Genomic DNA, 27210 nt, shown 5'->3' on the forward strand with positions numbered 1-27210 from the left:
GTTCCATGGCCTGCCCAGGCACACAGGTGAGGCTGACTGGGCGGTAGTTCCCAGGGTTCTCCTTTCTACCTTTACAGATGGGTTCAATGTTTCCTTTTCTAGTCACCTGGGACTTCCCCTGACTGCCATGTCTTTGAAAATCTCATCAGGAGTGGCTTGGTAATTACATCAGCCAATTTCCTGTGAAATGCGTCTCACTGTGTCTAATAGACTTACCTACGTTCAGGTTCATGATCATCAACCTGATCTTTACTTACAATGAGAGGGACTTTGCTCCCCCAGTCTCCATCCTGCTGTCCATCCATTCATGAGGTATGGGAATTGAGGTTGCCCTTGAAGCTGGTTTAAATCAGTGTTGAGTACCTCAGCCTTCTCCTCATCTGTTATTACCAGTGTTCCAGCATTCTTTATTGGGGGAGTACACCTTCTTTGCCCTTCATTTTCTGGTTAATGTACCTGTAGAAGCTTTACCAAGGTATTCACTGAATGTTAAATCCATTCAAGGACCTGTAACGACTTCAGCTGAAAGTACTGAAATTTTTCAGTAATCAGAGAAGCCCTGGCAAGAGGTTCACCACAGTTCTCCTTAGCTTCAGAATTTACTCCAAACTTAATACAAATCACCTTTATGTTGCTGTTTATAATTTCTAGAGAAAGGTCATAAGAATGTTCCAATCAAAGCCAGCAAATGAAGGAAAGAGAAGACCTTGTAGTTACATAAACTTTCTGAAGGGACTCAATTTTTTTTCTATGCTACTGAATACTTAGAAACTACTACTACTATAGGAGGTGGGGCATGAGTAAACAAGAGAAGCATTTCCTGCTATAGATCTTTATATGGAAGAGGGATTTCATAGTAACACAGGAATTTATATAAGTGCATGTTGAATATTTATCTAGCCCACTATCTTATCATTTAGAGTAGCTGGTACTAAATGCTTCCAAATCACATGTAAAATCTTCACTATGGTAACTGTGCCATATAAGTTGAATCAGAACACTTGATATCTCATGTAAATTTTATTATGCATAGTGTAGCATGGTTATTCTAGTTAGCCTCAGAGATATTTAGACCTTCTTTTGAAATAGATAGATAGATAGATAGATAGATAGATAGATAGATAGATAGATAGATAGATAATTGTATAGATTACATGTTGTGGGGCAAAAAAATATTTATTTCAATAATTTTGTGTTTATCAGTGCAAAATGTGTTTTCCCTTCAATTTATTGAAAATATCTTGTTACTATTCTATCTTTTATGTATCATTCATTATTTTATATATCTTTTGTCACATTTATCTCCTCTCAAAGCTAAATATTTATAATCCCACTAATCTCTCTTCAGATGTCCTTCTACTTAAGTTTTTCTATTTCTATTATTCTCTTTTTTAATAACAGATGACTAGAACAAAACACAATACTGAATTTAAAGCCTGGTTCATAAAATTAACAGATTAGTAATATTTTCTTTAGAAATTTATTCACTTTAAATTATTTTTTATTGTGTCCTAACATCTCATTAAGTCTTTAGCTATAACAGTCTCCGTACAGAGCAGGTGTTTTCACTGAGATATTTCCATTTCCTTTTACTGCCTAGTTAAAGTTATTTAAAGCTTCTGAGTGTAGAGGAGTTTCTGTTTCTTCAAAACTGTGCTACATCTTGCCTTTGTTTGCATGAAATTTCATCTGTTGCTCTGTTGTTCAATTGTCTGCTCTGATTTCTATTTAGGTCTTTCTCATGTTCCTCCTGATCTTCTTTTGATGTATAGCTGCATTTTTAAGTGTTTTGACACTGACACTCACCACTGAAGTAAAACACATAGCAGATGGGAAGTGTGCAGATGCTTCCCACTGAATTATTTAGGTTAGATATGCATTTAGCATGAAGGTCTAAAATGTTGAAACTATCCCATAAGAAGAGAGATTAATAATCCAGATAGACCAAAACCAGATCCCTGTGCCTAGCTCTTTCCTCCTTTTTCTAGTACTACATCTGAGGTAGAACACAGATAATTTCTGAGAGAGAAGCTTTTATTTTTTCATAAGAATATGGTGTCTTGTAAGTTGAATGGGAACGTCCCAGCACCTGAAAATAGAAGGATAAAACGGATATTAAAACTGTGAACTGAAGTGAAAATGTAACTTGCTGAAAGTTGGTACCACAGAGGTAAAACAAGCATTTGTGTGAACCATGACTCGTGTACCTTTCCTGGGTTTAGGAAAAAAGTGAAACATATCATTATGGAAGTATTTTAGGTACTTTCCTAAACAAAAAATAATATTCAAAGATGGATATATTTATATATGAACATATAGTCAAAGGTCATATCCAGCGTCACTTAGAGTTTACCAATTATATATTGTACATTTCTTTGTAATTCCCTTTACACATCCTTATCCATTGGAAGTACTGCATGTGAATATGCTTTTCAGATTTCAAATTGAAATCATCTGCAGTGATGCTCTTCAAGGACAGAAGGGTTAGCTGGCACGGGGGCGGGAGGAGAGTTGCTCATTAGGGAAGGTTTGTTACGTGGTAACGTATAATTAAGGTAATGGTCACAGCTTGTGTGACAGCAAACACTCTGGCAGTTGTTTGATTGCTTTCTGGGTCAGGAGATCAGCATTTTCTACAAGATGTATCCACATTAGTGTGTTAGTGGACAGGTTAGAAAGCAAATTACAGCTGCCTTTCTTAGGCACATTACTGTCGAGGCTCATTGTTTTGGGTTTTCTACTGTACATCAGCAATTATATAGCTTCTGAAGACTGCATGTGACAGGTTAGGCATTTTATCCTTTGAGTAAACAGTAATCATGGTGTGAAGAAAGTGGGGCATTGGAGATTTTTCCCATTCTTTGAGATTTCCATTCTTCCTTTCTAGTTTGCTCCAAGGGCTCTTTGGGGATACATATATTAAGCCCTTTAAATAGTTCATAATAAATCTTTGTCTCGGGTTGATTCTGACAGTTTTTTAAAGAGTCTTTTAAGAGACAATCCTCAATCATTTACTAATCCATGGGGTGATCTTCAGATTTGGAGAAAAAAGAAACAGTTCAAGCTCCAGGATTGTGAAGATACAATGCAGAAAAATATTAACTCAGAAAAACTCAGAAAATACTGTTCCATGGAAATTTCACCTGTCTTACCATGTTCTGCCGATGCCTAAAAGCTCATTCTCCAATTTACTCAGCTGGCAAACACTGAAGGAAGAAAAATTGAATACCAAAAAAAGGAAAAACAATTTTTATTGATCACCTTATTCCTATTATCCTAAGTCTGGCCTGGTTTTGTTCAGCGATTGAATTGAAGAGGCATTATGGGGAAAAAAAAAAAGTAATTGTTCCCATTATTAAAATAAAGACAAAAAATACCCCAGAGTTCTGTCTGTTAAGTGTTTACTATTCAAGCCTTGTGATAAATATGCCAAAATATCTGCAGTGTGGGCTGATTTTTTAACATGCTGTTTCCTGTGTTATATGACAGGTTCTGATTATGTCTGTCAAAAACCTTCTTAATTCCACAGTGCAAAATAAATAGATAAAGGCAGAAAATATAATAAAAGTAAGATGTCCAGTCCACTTGACATTTGTTTTCACTAAATAATTTGAATTAATAGTTTTCTAAGATTAATGCATGGCTGCAGCCCACAGAAACTACCCCTAGGGGTTTTTTTCTTCAGCAGCCTCGTCTGTCACTTTTGGAGATACTTGTTCTCAACTCTTTTTGAATTTCAATGGCATAGCACTTGTCATTATTTTCAACTTTTTCAGAAATTCTGCGTAAGCAAAGAAATCTATAAGTGCTTACCTACCTGTATAAAAACTCTCTTGGTGTACCTTAGGAATATTGTTGCCATATTTTAATTGAATATGCTGCCCTGAGGAGAAAATTCCATAACAGACACAAGGCAGCAGTTCCAATAAAGGACAAAGCTATAGAGAAACCTGGGCACTTGGGTCTCTCACCCTTTCTTCAGCCAGGAACGTGAGTGTGGGAGGTGAGGGCTGCTCTGAAAGCACTACCAGCTGAGCAGTCCATCCAGCAGCATCAGCTACCCACTGTCCCAGCTGTGCTAGCAAATCCCTCAGAAGCTGCAGGATTAGCAGCCTGCCTGATTCATCTTATCCTGGACCGGGTCATGGAGTGTCAGTGTGACAGATGAGAAGGGACAATTGCACAGAGAATCTTGTGATGATGGATATGTTAACAGCATTCTGAAATACAGATGGATGCACATTGTTGAGGACATAAGAATTTTCATGTTTAAGTAATTGTTATATTTATGGGACTTTTAAAGTGCTACTTCTTTGACAAATATAAGAAAGGCTATATTTCTTAATTTTTTCCATTATTCTATTTATTGAAAAATAGGTGTTAATTAAACCTGGTTTTGGCAGTGAAAAGTAGATTCTGAGTATGTAAAAATACATTTTCTTACATTTTGTGTATGAAAAAGTGTCCCTTAACTATATTCTGAATTATATATATGGTCTTAGCACCATACCTATTGCCACTGACTGTCCAGTGATGAAGTTATCTGTAAACAAAACATTAAACATATGATGAAAACATTCTTCTAGACAGTTATACATCTTTTTCCTCGACAACATATGGTGTGTAAATCCAACTTGCGTGAGTTCTTATCATTGAACCATTCTAAATAAGGTAATTTTTTTTATAAATAAAATTATTTCTTGCCTTCCATGCTTCACAGTATTTATAGAGTACTTATTTGCTTTTGACACAGCAGTATGCATTCAGATAAAGTTTAAACTTGGAAAGTGGAACAGTTTGATAGAGCCAATGTGATTGAAATCCAAAGAAGAGATTGGAAACCTCTTTTCAGTGTTTAGTGGTTTGCTGTTAGAAAATATGAGCCCAGATACTTGCCATGTTTGAAAAATATAAGAGGTCAAATGGTACCACCCTTGTTTTTCCCCCCTTTTCAGTGTGTGAACAGAAAATGGTGGGTCAGGTGGCCCCCTCTGTTTATTGCTGCTGAGCCAGTAACTGTTCACCATAGTAGATCAGTCTGTGTTTGCACAGGTGCACTTGCCTGGTTTAAACATATGCCCAGTAGCTAGGTACTTTTCTAGACAGGTTATTCAACAAGGTTGCACAATTTGTGCAAAGTGATTTTTTTTGTCAGGATAAGCATTTTTCTATAAGCATTGATGTAACAATCCAGTAGATACTAGCAACCAGTAACTGCCCCTTGGTTAGGCTGCATGGAAGATTCATGTATATAAAATAGTGTATTAAAGTAAACTTACAAAAGCAAAGAGCAATCATTGCAAATGTAATTTTTTCTTCCTCTTTGGGATTCTAATTTTAAAAGCATTAAAGAAGACAGCTGCTCATGCTGTGATATGCGCTAAACAGCCTGAAGGATGGAAAAAAATATATTTGTAGCTCATAATAACTATTGACCTTTCTGATATACAGTGTTCTCTGTGTTAGCTATTCTGTTCTATCAACAGTGAAGATTGAACATGACTTTTTAATAGAAAACATGGGGTTTCAAGCTGCTTTCACAAAGGTGTTTATGTATTGTTATTTTGTATTGTAGTACAAAGACTAAGTCCCGATGCCCTTTGTCTGACATCATGTTTGTCATAAAAAAGCCCCACTGTTACTGACTGTTTCATATGAGGAATTGGCTCATAACCATTTTATAGTCGTGATAAAAGCATTGCTCCACTAGATCCAGAAAACAGGTATTGAAAATAGAATCCCCCAAATATCCCAGCAGCACAAAAGGTATTTTCTGAAGAAATAGATTCCTCAAGTGGCTATATTTTCAGGGAATTCCACTAAGACTTCAAACACTCACTTTTTGTATTCATACTGTTGTTCCTTGGCACACTCAGGCTGCTGCTTAATGGCTGTTGCTGGATGTCATGTGCTCCCAAAGAGTATCTTTATGATGCTCCTTTTTTTCTCTTGAACTTTCCTACTGCTTAGTTGCTGAGTACAGACACATCCACTAGTAGCAGCTTGACTGTGGCACTTGTGTATGTTTCCCTAGAGTGGGATCATCCAAACATCGACTTTGCAGCGTGAGGTAACTCAGCTGCTCTCCTTTCCCTGGGGGAAAAGCTTCACCAAAAAGCACCTCCCATTTGGCATATGAAAATCTGGAAAGCAACCTCTTTATTGTGCTTTTTAAGCCCAAGCAGGCTGGCAATGTTAAGCAACATCAGAAGGGACTTTTTAATGTTTGTTGGAGGTGTTTTTATGCCATGTGCTGGGAAGGAACTTTAGTGGGTCATTATTGGCAGCTCTAAACCACAGTTATTTTCACAGCTAGGCTCTGTAGTGCCAGTTAATGATTCACAAGTTACTAGGCAAGAGCAGAAAACTAGCAAGAAAGAAAAAATACTCTCAGTTCTTCTAGCTCAGGAGAGGGGGAATAACATCAGCATTTAATGGCAGTTTTGTGCAGAAACAAAATGCTTAAAATTGTTTATAAGAAGCTGCTCAGTAAGGATAATGATCATTTAAGTTGTGGAAACCAGCCACATCTCAAAGAAGATTAAACATCTAGTTCTCTATTCCTCACAGGACCATAAAGCCCTTGGGGAATTCAGTGAAGTTTTTACCCTCAAAAGTAGTTAGTGTCTTTTTTTTTTTTTTTTTTTTTTATTCTTTGTTGTTTTCTCATTTCCCAGTTTCTTTTCTCCATAAACATTCCTTAACAGTGGAGTGATATACTCTTGTTTATGGTACTACACTCTCCTAATATCAAGACCTCTTCCATCCATTGGGTGTCTCCTGTTTCAAACTTCATTAGAATTGCTGCAAGGAAAGTAAACAGTAAGGAAATGATATCACTCTGCTAATTTTCTTTGGGACTTTCACCCAGCCTTGAAAATGTCTGAGTGATGCTGACCTCATATGAAACCAAGTCAACAGGTTGGGTCAGATTATTTATTCCATTGTTTAACGTAAATTAACCTTAGATGTAAAAGTGTAGGGGGAAGTTTGAGCTTCATATGCAGGATGGTTTATGTACCACTCACTAGCAAGACCATGCCAGCTCTTCAGGAGTTGTTCTGGTCTATTGGATGAGCATGGGTATGTTTGTGAGTGTTTACATAATGGATTGAAACCCAGTAGACTGTAACATTTTCAAATGCCTTTCAGAGTAAAAGTTTCCTACCATGATTAGTTCTGTTAATAACAAATCTTTATTATTTTGTTTTCAAACAAATAGAAACGCTCTGTGTCTTTCATAGATCACTGAAATACAAAAATTTGTTGTAAAATCTGTCTTTCAGTGTTATAGTGTAACAAAAATCTTATTCATAGTTTCATCCTGGCCATACTTTATTCATAGCTCTGTCCTGGCTCTTAACTCACTCTTTATTTTACCAGATACGTAAAGTGTTCTATGGGAAGAAGTTTACGTGGAAAGTAAATTGCTTATGTTGGGAATTAATAGCCTGATAAGACATTTCTAGACTGGAAGAAGAAGAAATAGAAGGAGATGCACAAGAAGGAAAGCATTGAGGTATTAAATAAAGTATTGTTTGAGCCTGTCCTGGGCTGCATCCAAAGCAGCATGGCCAGCAGAGCAAGGGAGGGGACTCTGCCCCTCTACTGCACCTGCAGTGCTGCATCAGCTCTGGGGTCCCAGCACAGGAGACCTATTTGGGAACAGTCCAGAGGAGGGCCACAAGATTATTAGAGGGATAGAACACCTCTCACTCTAGGAAAGGCTGAGAGAATTGTTCAGTCTGAAGAAGAAAAGGCTCTGGGGAGAACTTAGCCTTCCAGTAGCTAAAGACAGCTACAAGAAAGCTGGAGAGGGAGTTTTTACGAGGGCATGAAGTGACAGGACAAGTGGTTGTGGTCATAAACTGAAGGGGATTTGGTTTATATTAGATATGAGGAAAAAAATCTTGACTATGAGAAAGGTAGACACTGTGTTTGCCCAAGAAATTGTGAATACCCCATCCCTGGGAAGTGTTCCAGGCCCTGTTGGATAGGTTCTGAGCAGCCTGGCTAGTGGAAGATATCCCTGCCCATGGCAGGGGGCTGGGAACTAGGCAATCTTTAAGGTCCCTTCCAACCCAAACCATGTTATGATTCTGTGATTATTAGTCCTGTAAGGGTAGTTCAGATTACTTTGGTTCTGCAAGGGTAATAAAACATTCAAAAATGCTTCTGATGATACTTGGAAATGCCTGCCAAAGAGTTTTTACTTCAGTTTCACCTACATAAGTATAGTCAGCACATGGGCATAGTTGAATCAAAAAGCAAACAGGGTAATCTCATTATATGTAATGCTATAGGATAATTTTCCAAAGCATGGCTTATTCCTCTGCAGATCCATCTATTTTGGTACACAAACTATAGCATGGATGTAGATCAGATATTAAACATGTTCTCTCACTTTCTTGGCTGTTGTAACTAAATTCACTGCTACTTCACTGAGCTGTGTTTTGCTTGAATGCATGGACTTTTATCACGTTAAAAATAACTTGGGTGTATCTGAGTTAGTCTCTTGTTGTCCCAGTTTCAAATATAAGCTTAACAGAGTGCACTGTTACATGTGGACCATAGCCCAGTAATTACAGTATTTATAAAAATATGTCATATGTCTAAATGTAAATATATATAGCATATTCTTTAAAAATTGTGAAAGAAAATAAATAAATATATTACATGTAATGCTTCAATGTCAAATTTGCATTACAGTGTTAAGTGTCAAAAAGCAGTGTCAAAAAAGTATTACATTACATGTAATTCTTCAATGTTTGCAAAGAATTAAGGATTTTACATAAGATAACCTAGGCCTTACCATCAGTCATTGGATCTGGGAAATTTGGAGAGATAAGAGTAGGGAAAAAACTAACGAATAAAAAACCATTAAAAGATCTAGCTTTCAACAGAAACCTGATAGCATTTAAAGTTTATATGCCTTTGAATTTCTAATAGGCCTATAGGTCATGAAAAGTGAATTGTCTTCATTGTGGAGGTAGGGTGACAAAATAGAACAGTTTATTATCTTGTCTGAAAACATTACCTAGATATAAATTCTTTATAAGAAGTCATCTTTCTTTCCATTTCTTTTGAAAGAGCTGCCCTGAAAGAGCTTCCCCTTTTGAGTGATGCCTTATCCAGAGTCCAGTATCCCCCCAATGTAAATGAAAGAATGGAACAAAGACACCTAAAATCTGAGTCCAATTCTTGACTTCTTCAGTTTTTCAGTAAATAGCAAACCAGAAATTTTATGAGTTTTACCCAGTCACCTACTAGTACCATGAATTTCAGATCCAAATCTGCTTATTCAGGAACTCAAGTTCCCATTTGTAACTGGGACAGCTTACAGCACAAATATTATTGCTCCTTTTAGAAACAGTATTGCTTTGGAAGAATGAATGAGCCTCTGCCACCCACAATGTTAAATAAATAGTTCATATAGCCCTTGATTTTGCAGGATGCTGAGCACACTGGTGAGACCAAGAGAGCACCTACAGAATTTGCGAGCTCTGTGCTCTTCAGCTGGTCTCCAGGCAGGCTGCCAGTGTCCATAAATAAGCCAAAGTGGTTCATCCAAGTAGTCCAGGAATCTTCAGCAGTTTCTAGAACAAATTTTAGCTTCAGTACTTGCCCTGCAATCAGCCTGAACCCACTTCACTTAAAACCATTCCTTTGCACAATTGCCGAGTATAGTAACTTGCACTTATTGGAAATAAATTGTCTTAACATTTAGCTTTTGAATCTTATTTGTTGGGTTAGTAGTTGTGAAAATCCATCTTTTAGTCTATAAAATGATCATATTTGTTCTGTAAGATACTGAGAGAGAATGATCTTGGTAAATAGTGATTTTTTTGAGAGTCACTTTTCTGATTAAAGGCAGTTAAGTACTCAAGGTTAAATTTTCTTAGTCTTTTAATGCCTGGTTACAGACAATAAACTGCACAGAAGAAATAGAAGCATTTAAAAACTGCATCTAGTCCAACTGAAAATGATAGATATATATTGCCTAATTAGTTGTCTGAACATAATGATTCTCAGTTCCCTATGCAAAGATTTATAAGATTTTAAGAAAATGTGAGGAAAGGTTTGCAAGTATAGAAAATAACAGGAAAAGGACTCCCTTTTTCGTACTGTTTTTATGTTCTCTTTTATGTTTCTCTTTTAAGAGCTATCTGTATAGATGGTGTTTGAGAATTTCTTTTTTAAAAATGTATGGACATATGATTTCAAGGAAGTGAAATGAATGCCAGGTGAAAGCTTTCTAAAATTCTACAAAATCCAGAAAATCCTTTATGTTGAACCATAAAGTACTTTTTCTACCCATCTCATCAAATTCCTGGTTGATGTTTGGTTTTCCCTCTGTAACTTCCTGTCTTCATAAGAATGAGCAGCTTATCTTTCTCTGTTTGGCATGCAAAAATGCATTTTTCTCCTCTCAATTATTTTTAATGCATGTCACAAAAAAACCCTCCAGAAGTTGGTGAACAGTATTCAGCCTATTGTGGCAGCTTTTTCTTATTTAAGACATAAATCAAATGTAGAACTTCTTTTTTTTCTTGGGGACAAATTGTTTATCTGAATGTGAATGTGCTTGTGAATCACTCACAGGGACAGTACTTGTGCTGTTGGTGTGTAAGGGAATTATTTGCACTGGTTTACTTTGGTTTGCTCTATAGCATTAAAGTAGACTTGACAGAGGTGCACAATGCCTCTGCAGACCCCTGCAGGATCAGAGCCATGGAGCTCAGTCCTCCAGCTATGGACACGTTTGTGTTCCATCAGAAGAATCAGAAGAACTCGTCCAGCATGTGAAGTTAAATCATGCATGACTGGGTCTGGGGCCAAGATTATTCCCAAAGCAAAGCCCATTGAAGGATCAGAGATGCAGGGTTTGTTTGCAAAAAAAAATGTTTAGAATCACAGAAGTTCACAGAATCAGTGAATATTCTGAATTGGAAGGGACCCTCAAGGATCACTCAGTCCAACTCAGTGAATGGCCCATACAGGGATCAAACCCACAGCCTTGGCACTGCTAGCACCAGGCTCTGGCCAACAGAGCTCATCTCAGTAAATTAAGAAGGTAACAAAATGCTTTTGTGAATTGGCTGCTGTTTCATAATATCTTCCCATTTGTCTCTGTGGCTCTTACTTAAGCTTTTTAACATTTGTGTCACTTCTGTATGGGTACAGTGGATTGCAGCTTCATTCCCTTTGAAATGGAAAATGCATTCCTTGTGTCTAGAAATCTCATCCTGCATTATCAGCTTTGAGAGTGGAAAGAGAAGAGGTTTATTCCTTTAGTAGTATCTGCTGAAGATGTTTAAGGGCACACAAAGGCAAGTGCTTTCCCAGCAGAGTACACAATTACCTGCTTTGCAAAGACAACCCAGACTTATTTTTTATACTTCTAAGTCTGACAGTGTAAAATACTTTAATTCACATGCAGTAAGCATTGACTTTTATCACATAATTAGCATTCTAAACTCACAGTTACAGAAGTTTATAACTCAACAGTAGGTTTAAACTCAGTAAATTCAAGCAGGAAGCCTTATTTTTCAGTGTAAAAAGACACCTTTTGTTTCTACAGTATCAAACCAAGTGGACCTTTTATTTTCAGGCTTTTTAAAAAGATTTTAAATTATAAATTTTTTCAAAAAACAAATTGCTGGAGTTTCATTCTGATATTCCTCAGATTGCAAGTCTGCTTTGACATAATTGAAAAAAAAAAAAACAAAACAACTTGGAAAGGTTAAGTGATAGGAATTTAAAACCAACTTCTGAGAACACATAATGGACCGTATTCCATATGGTCCTGTCCAAATCTCACTGACATCTGATTTGTTCTGTACACATCCTATTTTTAAAATCCTGCATGCATAACCACTATCAGCATTGTTACAGTACCTGCCATAGATGGGTGCAACCCTGAATGCAGATTTGTACTACCAGCCCTAATGGCTCTCTCTTGAGAGAAATTCAAAATGCTGTTCATAAGCTGTTCTGGACTTTTAGGTAACTAATTCCATCTCACACATACACTCTCAGATACTTTTTGTTAAAGAAAATCAAACCCTTCAAAATTCATATTTATATGACACTGTTCCAGTCTGTTGGATAAAATATGTGCATTTTATAACATTCACTTACAGAGATTTATAGGTTTGTAGGTAGTATAATAACAGCAAAATGATGTTAATCTTATAATATATGATTAAATGGGCCCAAAAAGATGTCAATGCCAAGTACACTTTACTGTATGTCAGTTATCCTTTTTTTTTTATTTAACTGTGTATGAAAGAGAAATTTTAATTTCCATTTTTTGGGAATGGTATAGCCTGATCTTTTTCTGAGCATAAGATATTGTGTGTTTAATTAACATTACTTCTGTATGTTTAGGTAATTACCATTAGAACACAAGAGGACATATTGTACTTACTGCCTGTGCTAGAGCATAATGTGCTGGACTACAACAACTACACTTGTTAAGCTGATTTTAGCATTTCTTCACACAGCAGGAATCACCCATGCTGTGGTTTCTTAATGTACTCTTTAACTACTGCACTGTACTCTACAATAAAAATAATAATTATGATACTCATCTTACCAGTACTGCTGCTCTCTGGGTGGCTGTGGCTGCTCTTTCAGGGTTCCACTGTCCCACACCCTGAAACACCTCTTTCCCTTTTTTTATTTCTCATGTGATATTGCTGAACAGAGCTGAAATTTTTGGGGATGGGTTTGTTGCATGGATTGTGATGGCTTCACATTTGTTCAGGTCTCCAAGGACCTGCACCAATAAATGTGAAAGAGACAACAGCAGAATGGCATACTTTCCCATTTCCACCAGGATGAAAAAAAAATACTCTAAATTAAGTCTAACCTTAAATGTATAATCTGTCCTTGAGAGAAAAAAAAAAGGGATATAGCATCTTCAAGCTCTTGGCATCCCTTACGAGAAAAAATTGGTTCTAAGGGTCTCTGATCTTGTGTTTTAGTAAAATAGAACTGCACGGCTGACTGACAGTTCTGATCTAAAGCATTTACGTTTAAGTTTTGATCTCTCTGCTTTTGATTAAAACTAATGAGCTCATTTAATTCAAAATGGGAATCTCTGATAAGAGAAATAAGGTTGATGTGATTGGATTAGAGGGGCAAATTAAACTCTTAGAGCAGAAGTTTGTGCTTATACAGTGTATTAAAAAGCTGTTGGCGTATTATGGTGTGTTAGATGATGAGAAAAATTTCATAGTAATTCATATTTAATCAGAAGAAATGAAAGTACTAAATATAACATGGCTCTGCTTTTCCCTCGAGTGATAAAGAGCTGTACATTTAAAATGACATCGAATTCATGCTCTCTAAAACAAAAAAATCTTAAGAGACACACTAAAGAAAGGGGCACTGTTGTCAGTTATCACAATAGAGCTGAAATGTCACAAACATAAGAGAAGTTGACCACATTAAATCAAGGACAATTCAATATAATCCTTAGCTCACAAACAAGTTTTTGCTTTTCTGTTGACTGCATAACAAATGCATTTTAAATACTTAAACACTTTCTACTAGTAGTTTTTTTATGGTTCTCATAAACAATAGAAGCACAGTTTCTAAATATTTTTTTATTCCTTGTAAATTCCTCACTGAAAATGAAATTTGTTTTATCTCCAATAATGGCTGTTTATCATAAGATGCTCCAGAATTTTCCCATTAACAGTATTTTGGGGATACATTGATTAACAGGGCTATAAAATAGGAATCATAAAGATTGTATAAAGAATACCTCAATGCTGATGCTATTTTATCATGGTTTATACTAAGAGTCTTAAGTATTTTAAGTGGTTACAGTTAAGGGAGGGAGAAGTGCAGGTGAGAGCTATACTTACTTGTGAGCAAGTAATATCCCTTCAGTTGGACAAAGAAGGTACTTCAGTAATGACTAATTAATCACCAATAACGGATGATATGATGACAATGACAATAATAATAATATGTGTCATTTACTTGAGAATTCTTGCCTTCAGGTTATTAATGCTTTATTGATAATAAAGGCCCTAATTTCCCTTCAGTAATGTGAAAACCAAGGCACACAAATCCAGCAGTAATTCAGGAATCACTGCAGCTGAGGTGAGACTAGGGAATAAAAATCTGCAGAATTGTCAGCCTATTTCAGGAAGAATTGCTGCCTAAGTGAGACTTTGCCTTTTACAAAATACTGACAGTTTGAAAACGTCATGCACTCTAGCGACTTGCCCTCCAACTCTAGTCATAACTAAATTGGGCAAGAAAGAGTTAATGAAAAAAAATCTCTGTTAAAAATTCTATGGGAAAAATAACTTGAAAATGAGACATACTGAGTATATGTATATTTTTGTAATTTCTAAATAAACATTTTCTAAATGAGGTAAATTGATTACAACACTCTCAGCATCCATCAGTCATTTATTTTTAGTGAGTTCAAGGATTGCACCTGAAAAATACCTTAGAGGGGATGTATAAAATCTAAATTATGTGTATATGTATTTTTTCTGTTCCCTAGTGGAATCTACAAACCCCAGTTTGCTAACCACTGACAACACTCTAGAGCGCTCTTTTTTCATCCGAATGAAATCTACACTGACCAAGCGAGGAGTGCACATCAAATCATCAGGATACAAGGTAAGGGTTGCACTGTAGCATGAAATATTGACATCTTGGAATTATGCTCATTCATGTTCCAGGAACACCTTAATAGACAGAGAGAGGAGCTATTTCACATTTGCATATGTCTCATTCCTTTTGTTAAAGAATCATTAATACCTATTTCCAGCCTGAGGTTTGGCTTTTGTACTGCACTTCCATTAAATTCATCATTATTATGATAAATGTCGATGGTAACAGCATGATAGCCTTCAAAAGAGCAACACTTCCCAAGTAAAGGTATCTTTTACCAAAGAAGGTGAGTCAGAGTAGCATCACTTTTCCCACTGTGGAAAATTACTGCTCATTTTAGTTAGACTGTTAGTCATCTTTGGTTTTTTCCCAGAGAGGTAAGATTTCTTCATGCGGGCAGCATGCTATTTCATTTTGCTGTCATTCCAGCTGTAGGAAACAACAAACCACATTGAGTACTTTTCCACCATTTTTCTTTCATTGTCTATCTGAGGGGCATCTGCTGCTGGGGATCATATTTGCTGGATTTCAGACTCTTTTAAGATATGAAAGTCTCTTGTTCCTTATCGGCAGTAATCTCATTTTTCTTCAGTCGTATATCGCTCATAGCGCCTGTAGCTATCACTGGCTTTGCAGTATACTAAAACTAGAAGGAATAGCACATTTTTAACATTGTCAACTTGTGGAATGAAGTATGTCATCCATTAAGTTTTATACAAGATGAAGGAGTGGTGCAAGAAAATAAGTCTGAGAATGTGTGGGTATTTAAAGAAGTTGCTTGTCAATGTTCATTTAAAAGCTTTCACAACAATTTTGTTTCCGTTTTTAGAGGAAGATTTAGAGAAGCTTTAAAGTAAAATTCCCCAAGTCACTTTTCCCAAAAAATTCTTGATAATATAGCATTGTGGTAGCTAGCTGAGAAGTCAAAATCTAGCAGAAGTACCTTCTTTGTGAGCAAGTGACTGGGAGTCCTTCTCTTAGACTCCCAAACAAGATGTACCTACTCCAAGATGGTTAAAGTTGTTGCTAGTAGTTTTAAGTCCAAAGCAGTGGTTTCTTAAGGCATCACAAGACATCTGTCCCCTGTTTAATTTTCAGCATCTGAAAGAATGCACTGAGTACTTGTTGATGCTTACAAGTCTGGGGAGGTATCAATACGAGCAAGTGTACTGACACTGCAGTGTCCTAGGAGGAAGAAGGAGAATGAAATTGAAATGAAATTAAATGAAATGAATGAATGAATGAATGAATGAATGAATGAATGAATGAATATCATGGAGTCATAGAATGGCTTGGGTTGGAAGGCATCTTAAAGATGATCTAGTTCAAACCTCTCTGGCATAAGCAGGGACACTTCCACCAGACCACGTTGCTCACAGCTCCATCAACGTGGTCCTGAAGAACCCCAGGGATGGGATATACACCATTTCTATGGACAGTGTCTCATCTCCCTCACAGTAAATAATTTCTTCCTCCTATCTAATTTAAACCTACCATCTTTCTGTTCCAGGCTGAACAACCCCAATTCTTTCAGCCTTTCTACCAACCACATAGAAAGGACATTCCATCCCTCTATTTTCATGGCCCTGCTCTGGTCTATGCCCTTGCTGTGTTGGGGACCCCAGAACTGGATGCAGCACTCCAGATGGAGATCTCACCAGAATGGAGTAGAGGGAGAGAATCACCTCCCTTACCCTGCTGGCCAAAGTTAGATTGATAGAGAACTTGCTCTGATGGATATTTTTGATGCAATAATAATGGGTAAAGATAAGGAATTTGCCTGTGGATTTTGTAGCCTTACGTTTTTTGCCAGATGTAGGTAGGCACAAAAGGAAGATGTGTGAATGACTGTCATTCACTTTTTGGACTCCTGACAAACTAATTTTAGTCCAACATCAGAATAGGACATATAAGCTGCCTTCACAAGGTGCAGTTTTTACTCATTACAATACAATTTTTGAAATTCACAGTAGACCCTTGGCTCAAAAGACATGGTGATGTCTATCATATAAATACAATTTAATTTCTCTTAGAATTGCTAATGCCTCATGGAAGCATTTAAAACCATAACTGAGATATCAAAAGTACAACAAAATTAGTTTTCAAAGAAAACTTTAGCGTGTTTTTCCTAAACAAAATTAATGGATAAAAAGAAAAAGTATGATAGCAAACAAAACTGCCTGTAAATAAAACATTGGGGTTTTTCCAAATTTTTTCATGAGGCAAGTCAGCTTGAGTAAAATTGCATAAACAGTGTACAAGCCCTAGGCAGATGTAAAAATAGATGTGCAGTTCTTCTGCTTTTTAATGTTTTAAAGGATTTTGTAACTGGCAGTATTTGGCTGAATTCAGCTGTGTCCAGCAATATGAATTGCACTCTGACAGTTTTTCAAAAGCATGGTTATTGGCACTCTGTGTTCTATGGAAAGATCATTATCCATGCCCACTGGGAGCCCCAGAAAAATAGTACATTCATTTTAGAGGAGTTGGATCAACTGAATATCCTTTTAACTGAGTCTTAAGAACTGCCATGTTTAAATATTCTTGTCAGTTAGTGTATCCAACAAGCAGTATAATACAACTCAACCACTGTGTTAAATGTCACTTTCAGGAATCTTAGTCATTGATTCCAGTACTTAGTCATTGAAGTCCAGTACTAGAATAAACTTAAGGCCTCTTGAATTCATTAAGGTATGTGTTTTATCAAAATTAAGAAAGATTCATGAGCCTTATGGATGTACATCTGTAAGAAATTTTCAACAGGGAAGAATAATTGCATAACATTAACAAAGATCATGGGAAAAGCTGGCTAAGTTCTGCATCAGAGGTCCCTGGAAGTACTTCAGCACTGAGTCAGGAAACCCTGTGCCAGCTGGGATCATGGGCACAGAGCTCCTGCAGGAAATCCTGGTGCAGCAGGCTGGCTAAGGAGCCACTGTCTCACACCTTCAGAGTACAACAGAGCATTGGATTTTCCATCTGTGAAATGCAAGAGCTCTTGGCCAACATCTTCCCTTGAGCTCTCGTAAGGGGATTCAGGGGTAACCCCCCTGAGTCAGCACACAACCATTCACTGGGAGCAGTGTGCCAGGAACTGTGCTATGAGTCAGATTTTAGCTCTCTCAAAGATATTGAGCTCCCCATGGGTTCAGTCCTCCATCAATGACATTTTTTCATCTTTATGAAGTAGTTGTGTCTTGATCCAAACTCTCACTAAGCTCAGAACCACATTGCTTTGAGGACTGCTGGTGAGTGTTTCCTGTAGGCAGCAAATGATTGGGATGGTTCACAAGATGCTTAGTCAATTTTCAAAATGAGTGGTCCCTGGCTTAAGAAAATCACATAAAAGTGAAAACAGTCCAAGAATGAAATTGATTAATTATTCAGGTTGATCTAGTCAAAACTAATTTTCTGTCAAAAGAAATATTGAAGCAAAAAGCAGACATAAATTTACACATATGTATGCCTCAAAGAAACCCTGCCCTAGAAATTCTGGCATGAGATGAACCTGTTTATAGACCTTTCCTGGACTGACATAACTAGTTCTGAACTACATGTGAAGATGGAGGTAATGGCCTTTTCCCATGAATTATGTTGCCTTAAAAGTGTAAGTGGAAAAGTGATTACATGATTAATTCTTCTCTCTTTTTCTTTCATTGTTCCCTAGAACTCTCTTTGAATCAGAATTTCTTATTCTTAATGCTCTTAGACTTAGAGGCTTGCAGGAAAAGAGTTTACATACAGTAATAATAACTAGAGAGTTGTTAATTCTTCAGTTAATAAATTTAAACACTGAAATAAAATTCAGTCAACTGATACAACACATGGAAAAGAAATTTTTTAAAAAATTATAATTCCATTCACTGCAAAACTGAGGATGCATTACCATTGAAGATGTTGTCTGAGATACATGATGAAAAGTCTTACTGTTTGTTCGCCACTGAAAACATAACACATCTTCCTTTTTCTTCAATTTTTAATTTTTCATCAGTGAAAGAGGTTTTGTATTTAATTTTGATTTTATCTTCATTTTAGCTCCTTTTCTATTTTTTTCCTCTCTTTGAGGGTCACAGTTCTGTTCTCTTAAAAGTTTTTCCAACTTCAATTTTTCTACTGTCTGGCTTAGTCGTATGTCAAAGCTAATTTTAATTCAAAATTACCTTTTTCAAGTCCAGTGATACATTTTCTACTCCTCTCCAGTATTCTATTATTGCTTTGTCATGTTTACTTGCCTGTCAGATTGTACTAGAATTTTCTTTCTTCAAACTTTCATGACCTGATACTGTTGTGTCAAATAAAGCTTAAATAATGGGAGCAAGAAGTATTCAAAGTATTCAGAGTCAGTAGATGCCAGCTACTTCCAGCTCATCAACTCATCAGAGGTGTTACTATCTATCCATACATACTCCTGTGCTGTTTTATGGAATATTATAAGCTATGACAGAGGTGGATAAGCAAACATGAGGAGATTGCCTTGTACTTTTACTGTCACTCTGGCAGGATGGAGTTTGGAATCAGGAATTTATGGAATTTGGTATAACCAAATGAAGCGGGCAATTAAACATCTTAAAGACCCATCAGCAGAGTTAAGGACATCCTAGAAAACCTTCAGGCTGTCCCTTCCAGTAGACAGATTGCATAAAAATAAGTAAATTGCTATATTTTAGAAAAAAAAAAAAATTATTTGGTAAGTTTAGTTTAGAAATTTGGATAGTTTGTTGCACTAATTTCTGCAGTTCAGTAGTAGAGGATGCAAGTTTGGTTAGCTATACCTCATACATCAGTTGCATGAGGTATATCAAAATATTTTAAGTGATACTTAAAACTCCAAAAACTCACAAATTAGCCTGGTAGTCTTCATGATTTTTTTTTTTTTTTTAACAATGCTGTCTTTCTACAAACTCATTTAAAATTAAACATTCTCTGAGACTGTACTCTTAGACTTGGTATTTCAAATCATAAAGTTAGTATTCTTTGAATGACAATTTCGAAGATGGAAATCTAAAATTTTTTGTTGAAATTTTATTCCTGTCATGGTTCTACTTTGAGTCTTTTTCATGCCATTCCTTCCTTTATTCACTATTTAATTTTTTTTGCTTTTAGAAAAACTTGAGGAGTTGGGAAATATTTGCAGATCTTAGCTGAGCACTTGAAGTGCAGGTTTTGACAGAATTTAGATTCATTAATCCAAAAGGGCAAGAGAGTCAAAAACTGTGTTAGAAAGACAAAATTACATTGGACTCCCCTTGGGATACTGTTCTCTGAGTTCAATCCAAAATTGAAATGATTATTTCTCATCCAAGTGAAAGAGTCACCTGGAATTCAGAAACAAGATGTACCTACTCCAAAATCACTTTAAGGCCCCAATATATCACTGCAGAAAAGCACCTTCCACTTCAGGGGGTTAGGATGGAGGAGGAAAGAGAAGGCAGGGAATAGTCTAATGATTGGTACATTTTTTGGATGTGGCCTGTGTTAGAGACAGGTTTCATTCCCTCTTCCAAATGAGGGAATTCGCTTACCCCACTTTACGGGGTTTAGCCTAAATTTTTGCCTCCTCTTCTAATATTTTTCCCCCTTGAAATCTTTTCTGTCGAGTATTTTACTCAAGTCCCAGAAAGATGTCCTGACCTTTCTCTGTAGGAAGAAAGAAAACTACAGAATTTAGTATTTTATCACATGGTTACTACCACACCTCTTTAATTGAGTGAAGAAGGAATAAGAAACCAGCATCAGGAAGCATTATGTGAAGAGTTTTCTAAATGTCAGCACATGCATTCCCCAGCCTTTTCAGCACTGGGAAGACTTAAAGGTAATTTGTCAGTGAGAAAGAACTGATGGAGAATTCACCCATGTAAATCGATGACCTTTTTGTCAAAAGGAAGTCTCTTAGCTAGTAAAGATGCAGCATGACTTGAAAAAGAACAAAATACTAATGGGCCAATCTGAATCTTATGAAGTATCTACTTGTAGATATAAAGATATGGTTCAAGAAATAATAGTCTGCAATCAGATTAAGAAGACTGAGGTTCATTTTATGCCTTGACATAGAAATGAGATTGTGAGATTGTGTTAGGAGAGCTGCCTGAAAAAGCATCCTCATCATTGGTTCATCCTCAGCATCTAAATACATTAACCAGTTTTTTTAAAATTCTCAGTAGATATGAATTCCGCTTTCTCACAAAAAATATTATCGGGCTGAGCATCTTTTAAATGGGATTTATAGCACTGTTCTACCATCTGGAAAAATTAATATATGTTACACATTCATTATTGCAGTTGCACTATTGAAACTAACTAGTTAGTGTTATAAAAAATGCCTTTTTAGTAGCAATCTTCCGTACCAGAAAAATTCAAGCTCTGATCATTTCTCACAATGACTGCAGCTGTAGTATTCCTGACACCTGTGTCAGGATGTGTTTTCTCCTCAAATATTGTCTTAAATGTTCAGATGGCCTCAGAGTTGTGGTTTCCTCCAAACTGGGCAAAAGGGAAATCAGTTCTGGGTTCTGGAAGGAAAGAAAACGTAAAATTGAGTTAGCACAGATTGCTTTCTGGGAGATTTTTTATTTTCATGAATTCTATTATCAAAGCATAAGGGATACAAAAAGATAATATTATGACCAAGTTAGCAGTAATTGCCTTTGATTCTGGTTTTTTAGGCAATATAATTCTAAAGCCTACTTTTTTAGAAGTCAGTGGATATAACTGTGAGAGAAAATTCTGAGAACAAGATTCCTTCTGATACATTAAAAATTATTCAAAACAGACAGAGAGCAGCTCCAAAGCAAATCTGGTATTCTTTCAAGGACCAAGTGTTACTGAGTCATAGAGACAGACAGTGTTTGATACACTTTCATAAGCAGCACTAATTATCTAGACATAGTGCAGTGTGAGACCCATTGCAGTGTTAATAGCAGAACTCAGTGAGTAGGATGAGAGCAAAGAGAACTCAGCAGAGAGGAAGCCAGAAAATACCTCTTATTACACATTAGGAGAAGGGTTTGTGCTTCCAGGTAGGAATGGCTACTGAAAAAACAGAGGTCTTTGGTCCACTGGGTTTTAAGTTATCCACCAATGTTGTTTGCCACTGTTTACTGTTAATGATTGGGAATATGCCTTTCATAGGAGCACAGAGAAGCACACAAAGCCAAGATTTGTTTTAGGACAGAGAGGTGCTGCTGCTTCCAACTTTGCCTCCATTCTCTGCTTTATAACTGCTGCCAGTAGTTGCTTTGGTCCACCATTTTTCATAATTTAAAGATTGTTTTAAATGTGCAAATGCAGACACTTTAACCTTTTTATCTCTACCACTTGCAGCAATTCACAGCTTTTGACAAAAGTATACTGAAAAAAGAAAATAGGCTCATACATTGATTTCCACATTTTTCAAACTTTCACCTTTATGTGCAGTTCTTACCTGTGCAAAGCATCATGTTTTTATTGGGTTTTTTTCCTGTTGCTTATAAAGTCGTTTATATTAATGAATGTACTTTTGCAGCACTTGTCTGAGTCTGGAAAGTGCTAACATACCAAGGTATCAAGTGACTAGCCAAAAATAACAATGGCTGTTTGTACCAGAGCCAGCTGTGATTACATGCTGTACCTCATCCTCAGCCTTTCTTCCTAGTGCATGAATATTGTCAAATCATCTCTGTGTTCTAGTGCATCACACTTCTTTTTCTCAGACTGGTATTTCCTTTGTTTTGATGGTTGCCCCTGAATACACAAAATGAGATGCCAAAGAAGAAAGTACTCAGACCAGATAGAGTGAAGTTTAGTAGAACTTGCAGCAAAACAAACAGGAAAGAACCAAAGTTAATAAAAAACAACTGCTCTCAACTGGTCTACAACTGATGGTAGAAGAGCTACTCCAAAATTATTTTCCTTAGAAAGAAAACAAAGCAATGTACCAGCAGCAAAATGCAATTTCCTGCCCATTGGATTCAGCCCAGGGGAGCTTCCTGGGGCTTCCATTCCTGCCACCTTTCTGTGGGGCAAGAGCAGGGCTGGCAGCATCCACCTCCTTGACTGGCAGATGGCTTGGCTCCTTGCAAGCTTTGATGTTCTTATATCAAAAAAAACCCCAAACTTACATAGAGACCTTCTTTTTTTCCAATTTGATTAATATTTTTTCATATCCACCACAGATGTGTCCACCCTAAAGGCTTTACTACTTTGAGGCAATACATGTTATAAGTAAATGTAAAATTGGTAGGGAATCACTGTTCACTGCAGCTCTTTATGTTTGATCAAAGTGCATTAGAAAATCAATGCAATACCCCATTTGCTGATGCATCTGCTATTCACTTTCTGCATGAATAGGTGTTTGCATAAGGTTCAAGCCCATCATTTACTCAAAACCCAAATTTATTCATATGTTTTGGTGTCATATGAAGCAACGTTCTTCTGTACTTACTCATTTGACAAAATGGGAGGGAAAAAAGGCACAGAGCACTTCAAGATATGTCCACCTCCAGTGTGCCATGAAGCCAATAGTTGAACAGATGCCATCACAGGAGGCTTACATTCCCTAGCTGTACCTGGGGCAATGACTCCTGGGTAGTGATCTGGACACTGATGTGCTGGTTTTACCATCTAGAACAGAAAATTGATCATGAGTGTTTCAGAGCATGTTTCCCAGAGAGAGTTGCTGCAGTTTAAATGTCCTTTCTCTCTGCTCTTCAGAGTGCATGTTCACCACTATATAACTAAGAAAGCCATTATGCCTCTGTTTCTGGATGTTTGAGCTGCTTCTCTTTCTAAGTGTTTGAGCTGATTTGTCTGAAGAATGGTGTGTGGTTAAACTCGACTGCTTTACCCTATGCAGAAAGCAGAATGTAGATGTTTAGTGGAAAGAGTTTCAGTTTCTCTTTTTTACAGCATCATTAGGAAGCTGTCATTCTAATAATAATAATTCCCATTTGACATCATGGAGGTAAAAAGAAATCACTGCTGGCATCAAAAATGAGGTGATATTTCAGCAGTATTATTTCACTGAAGATAAAATGGAAGTCTTTATTACTCCCAATGCTTTTAAAGAAAGCTGAGCAAGGCTTATACTGACCCTAAAGCTTATATACCTTAATGCATCTCTAACCAGTATGAAATAAAAAATTTTAATTTTTGCTGCTATATTTTTTATCTGTTTCTCCTCAGAACCAAGAATTTTGTGCCTTCTTAAAGGAAAATTATTGGTATTTGAGAATAAGCCTGGAGAGCACAATTATCTTAACTTTCACCTTTATTTAAAATTCATAAAAAATACTGCAAACAAATGAAAACACTAAGTGTATTAAAAGAAGTGATAATTTTCTTTAAAACTTCATATTGGAATCTTTACTGAAAATTCATATAAATTGCATAAAGAGGTCTGAGCTCTGAAGAGGTTACCCTGAGGAGGGTTACAAGTTTTATTTCTCTTTATGGATAAGTATTTTAATCTCTCTGAACTTGTGCTCATTGCTTTGTGAATTGCTTGCTATTAAAAGGACACAGACAAGGTCTGTTTCATCAGTGGTAGACAATGTTTTTCACTTTTATTTCTGATAGTACACTAGACCTTCCCATTCCCCTTTCTTTTACACACATATTCAGTTATAATTCCTGTCTTTGCATGTTTTTCCATCCTAAATCAAACAATATAGCACATCAGGGACTCTATCCAAATATACATAGAAAAGAGTGTATCCTACTAATATTTGACAATATTTTCAAAGTTTGATTTTCTACTGATTTTTGTTTGTTTGCTTGTTTTAGGGAACGTTTAGAGAGAAATATACATTGCAGAAAATTAAAGCAATAGGATAAAAGGCTGATGCCTTCAAAACTGACAGTATTACCCCCATCAAAAGAAAGTTCAATAAATATGTGTTCTTCCCAGTGCTTCATTGTACAGAGTTGGTCATACACTTGCAAATAGTGCAAGTCTCCTCTGTATAGCAAGAAAAATCTGTTTAAAATGTTTCAGTCTTTTCACAATCAAATTCAAGGAATTTTTGCAATTAAATATGTGGTGGAATCATCACATTATTTTGTTCCAGGCAAATATGTTGATAACATAACAGTCACAGCTCATCTGCTGTTGAGTTGCTGCTTCTCAGTTATTCTCAGAAATAAGATCTGAATTCTTAGAGGCATGAAAATATTTAATAGTTACAAGCCTTTTAAAAATCAATATTAGTAGATATCATTTACAGTGAAATATTTAAATCTGAAATGAACTCTGCATTACCAGTGTAAACAAGTCTCATTCTGTGCACAAGTAATTTGGACATTTTCCCCAAGAATTTGTCGTGCATGAGCAGAATGCTCAATTTTATTTCATATGAAGGCAGTGGCCCCTTTCACTTTTGACATACTTTAGAAGGTCTGAGGTATTAGATAAATATTTCTCTTCTTGGAAATTTTTCTCATTAGATTTTCATTAATTTCTCCTTGCTCAAGTGCTCAGAAGTGTATAATTCCTTCCCAAAAATCAGCAGCTTTCAGTTCTTGTGATCCTTTGCACTGTTGCAGAGTGCACAGAGACTATTGTTGGTTAGGTCAGTCCAGCATCAGATGCAGCACTGTGCTTAGGAGATGCCTAAATGCAGAGCCCTGCTTGGCTCAGCTCACAGGGCATCTCTGGGTCCAGCCTGGATCTCCCACAGTCCCATGTCCAGGTTAGGAATGGGGCACTGGACACAGTTTTTCCTGAAGAAGCAAAGAGTTGATTCTCAATACCTAAACGTGCACTATGGGTTGTTTTCAGTCACTTTATAGTCATATGCATTCATAAATTTTTATATGGTTGGAAGATGCAGACTTTGATGGTACAAAGCTCACAGAAGAGCTTTAGATCACTGGAGCAACCACAGACAAAGTTTATGTTGACAATTTATCAGCTCTTCTCTGTCAAGGAAAATTGTTTTTTAGTGCCTGCCTATTAGCAATCACATGCATATTATGAAATTGAGTTTTGGGGAGGACAGCCTGCCATCTGTCTTTTCTGTCTTTTTTTCACAATGCATCATTCTAAAGTTAAAACTTTCTGTGCTTTAAAATGATGTAAAATATGAGATGTCTATAATAGAGACACTTGGAAAGAAAAATGTACTAAGTAGAAATGTAAATCTTTATAGACTTTAGAAACAGGCAACTGCTGATGCTATACTTTATGTTTTAGCTACAAATGCCCTCCACACTTTCCACATGCCATAGTGCTGATAATTAATTAATATATATCTCAAGGAGTGTGAGCATATTTCCTTCATAAACTGTTTCTTGTTCAGGGTGTTTTTTTGTGTGAGTGAAATGGAACTGCAAATGCCTGTTGTGGAGAAGGAAAAAGATGTGTGCAGTTTCCTTTTTGTGTTGTGATATGCTAAGATTTTATCAATAATATTGTTTTTCTGTAAAAATATCTGCCTCAGAGAAAATCTGCTGTGTAGCTGTCAGGATTACACCTCTTAGAATATACCTGTGGTGATTCTGTTAAATTGATAAAAACAGAACACTCTGCTGTGTAGAAGGATTGCTGAAAATATTCTGAAGCCTTTTCATGTGTAGCAGCACTTGTATGGCAGTAGGTTTATTGTGCTATAAATTCCATCACTGATTTTGGCCATTTCAAATTGATTCTGCAGTAACTGTAAGTAATGAACCTTACAGACACAGCCAAGGAAAAAAAAAAAAAAAACCAAGCCAATAAATTTGTGCCTGTAGGAATACAAATTGTAGAGTTCATTTAGCCTCAGTTTTTATCAAATCATGCAGCAAATACCCCACAAAGGCAGAAAATGTATCCAACAAAATATAGAGTGCCATAGCCCTGGCTTGCTTTAAATTTAGCTGTTAAACCAGACAGTCAATTATCCAAACTACATGTTTGTATGAGGTGTCCTGGGGATTTCACCTGAGATTTAAGGAAGGTGCTCCACATAAGTAGATGAAAGTGGAGAAATTACAATACAGGTGACTTAAACAGGATAATAAGCCAAATCCTGAGCTGTTTTACATGGTCTAAGCAATACCAGGCACCACTGAATAGGGATGTAGATGGGTGTGCAGTGAGCTACTAATGACTCACGAGGTCAAAGTATTCAAAAATCTTCAAAATTTACATATGTTTCTAGCTTATTTCCCTTTCTTAACAGAAAAATTCTACCAGGTTAACAAGATATTAATGATTCCATAGATTTTAACAGAGAATTAATGTGCTTAGTAAAAATTTCCATAGGAAAGTTTTAAAATCTGCCTAAAAGATGCTGTTCTAAGGTTTTCACACTAGTTTTCTATAGGAAACTCACTGACCTTGATTTGTTAAATATTGTATACATTTTTCACAATCTTTTAGTTCATTTCAAGTCTTATTTTACAAATAGACCATAGATCTAGTCTCACTAAACCAGTGGGCTGCACATGAGATTAAAGTACAGGTGAATCTGCATGTGTGTTCTGCCCTCAGTTGTTACATGAAGAGCTAACTTCAGATTTTAGATCAAATACAGAAAAGATTAGTTTTCTTCTACAGAGCTTTCTTACCAACATTACAGGAGAGAGAAGAAAGCTCACATTTTATTTCTG

The 27210-nt window shown here is 36.4% G+C and overlaps 1 protein-coding gene across 2 annotated transcripts in view; it reads left to right on the forward strand.

The window, feature by feature from the left end:
- NPAS3 (neuronal PAS domain protein 3) overlaps positions 1-27210 on the forward strand; it is a 581412-nt gene that overhangs the window by 511431 nt on the left and 42771 nt on the right. For both annotated transcript variants that reach the window (XM_056493937.1, XM_056493938.1), the window contains one exon: positions 14531-14649. In XM_056493937.1, the coding sequence (XP_056349912.1) occupies positions 14531-14649 (119 nt within the window). The remainder of the gene's footprint in view (positions 1-14530; positions 14650-27210) is intronic.

The sequence above is a fragment of the Oenanthe melanoleuca genome, chromosome 5 (assembly GCF_029582105.1).
Source record: "Oenanthe melanoleuca isolate GR-GAL-2019-014 chromosome 5, OMel1.0, whole genome shotgun sequence".
NCBI classification, from domain to species: domain Eukaryota; kingdom Metazoa; phylum Chordata; class Aves; order Passeriformes; family Muscicapidae; genus Oenanthe; species Oenanthe melanoleuca.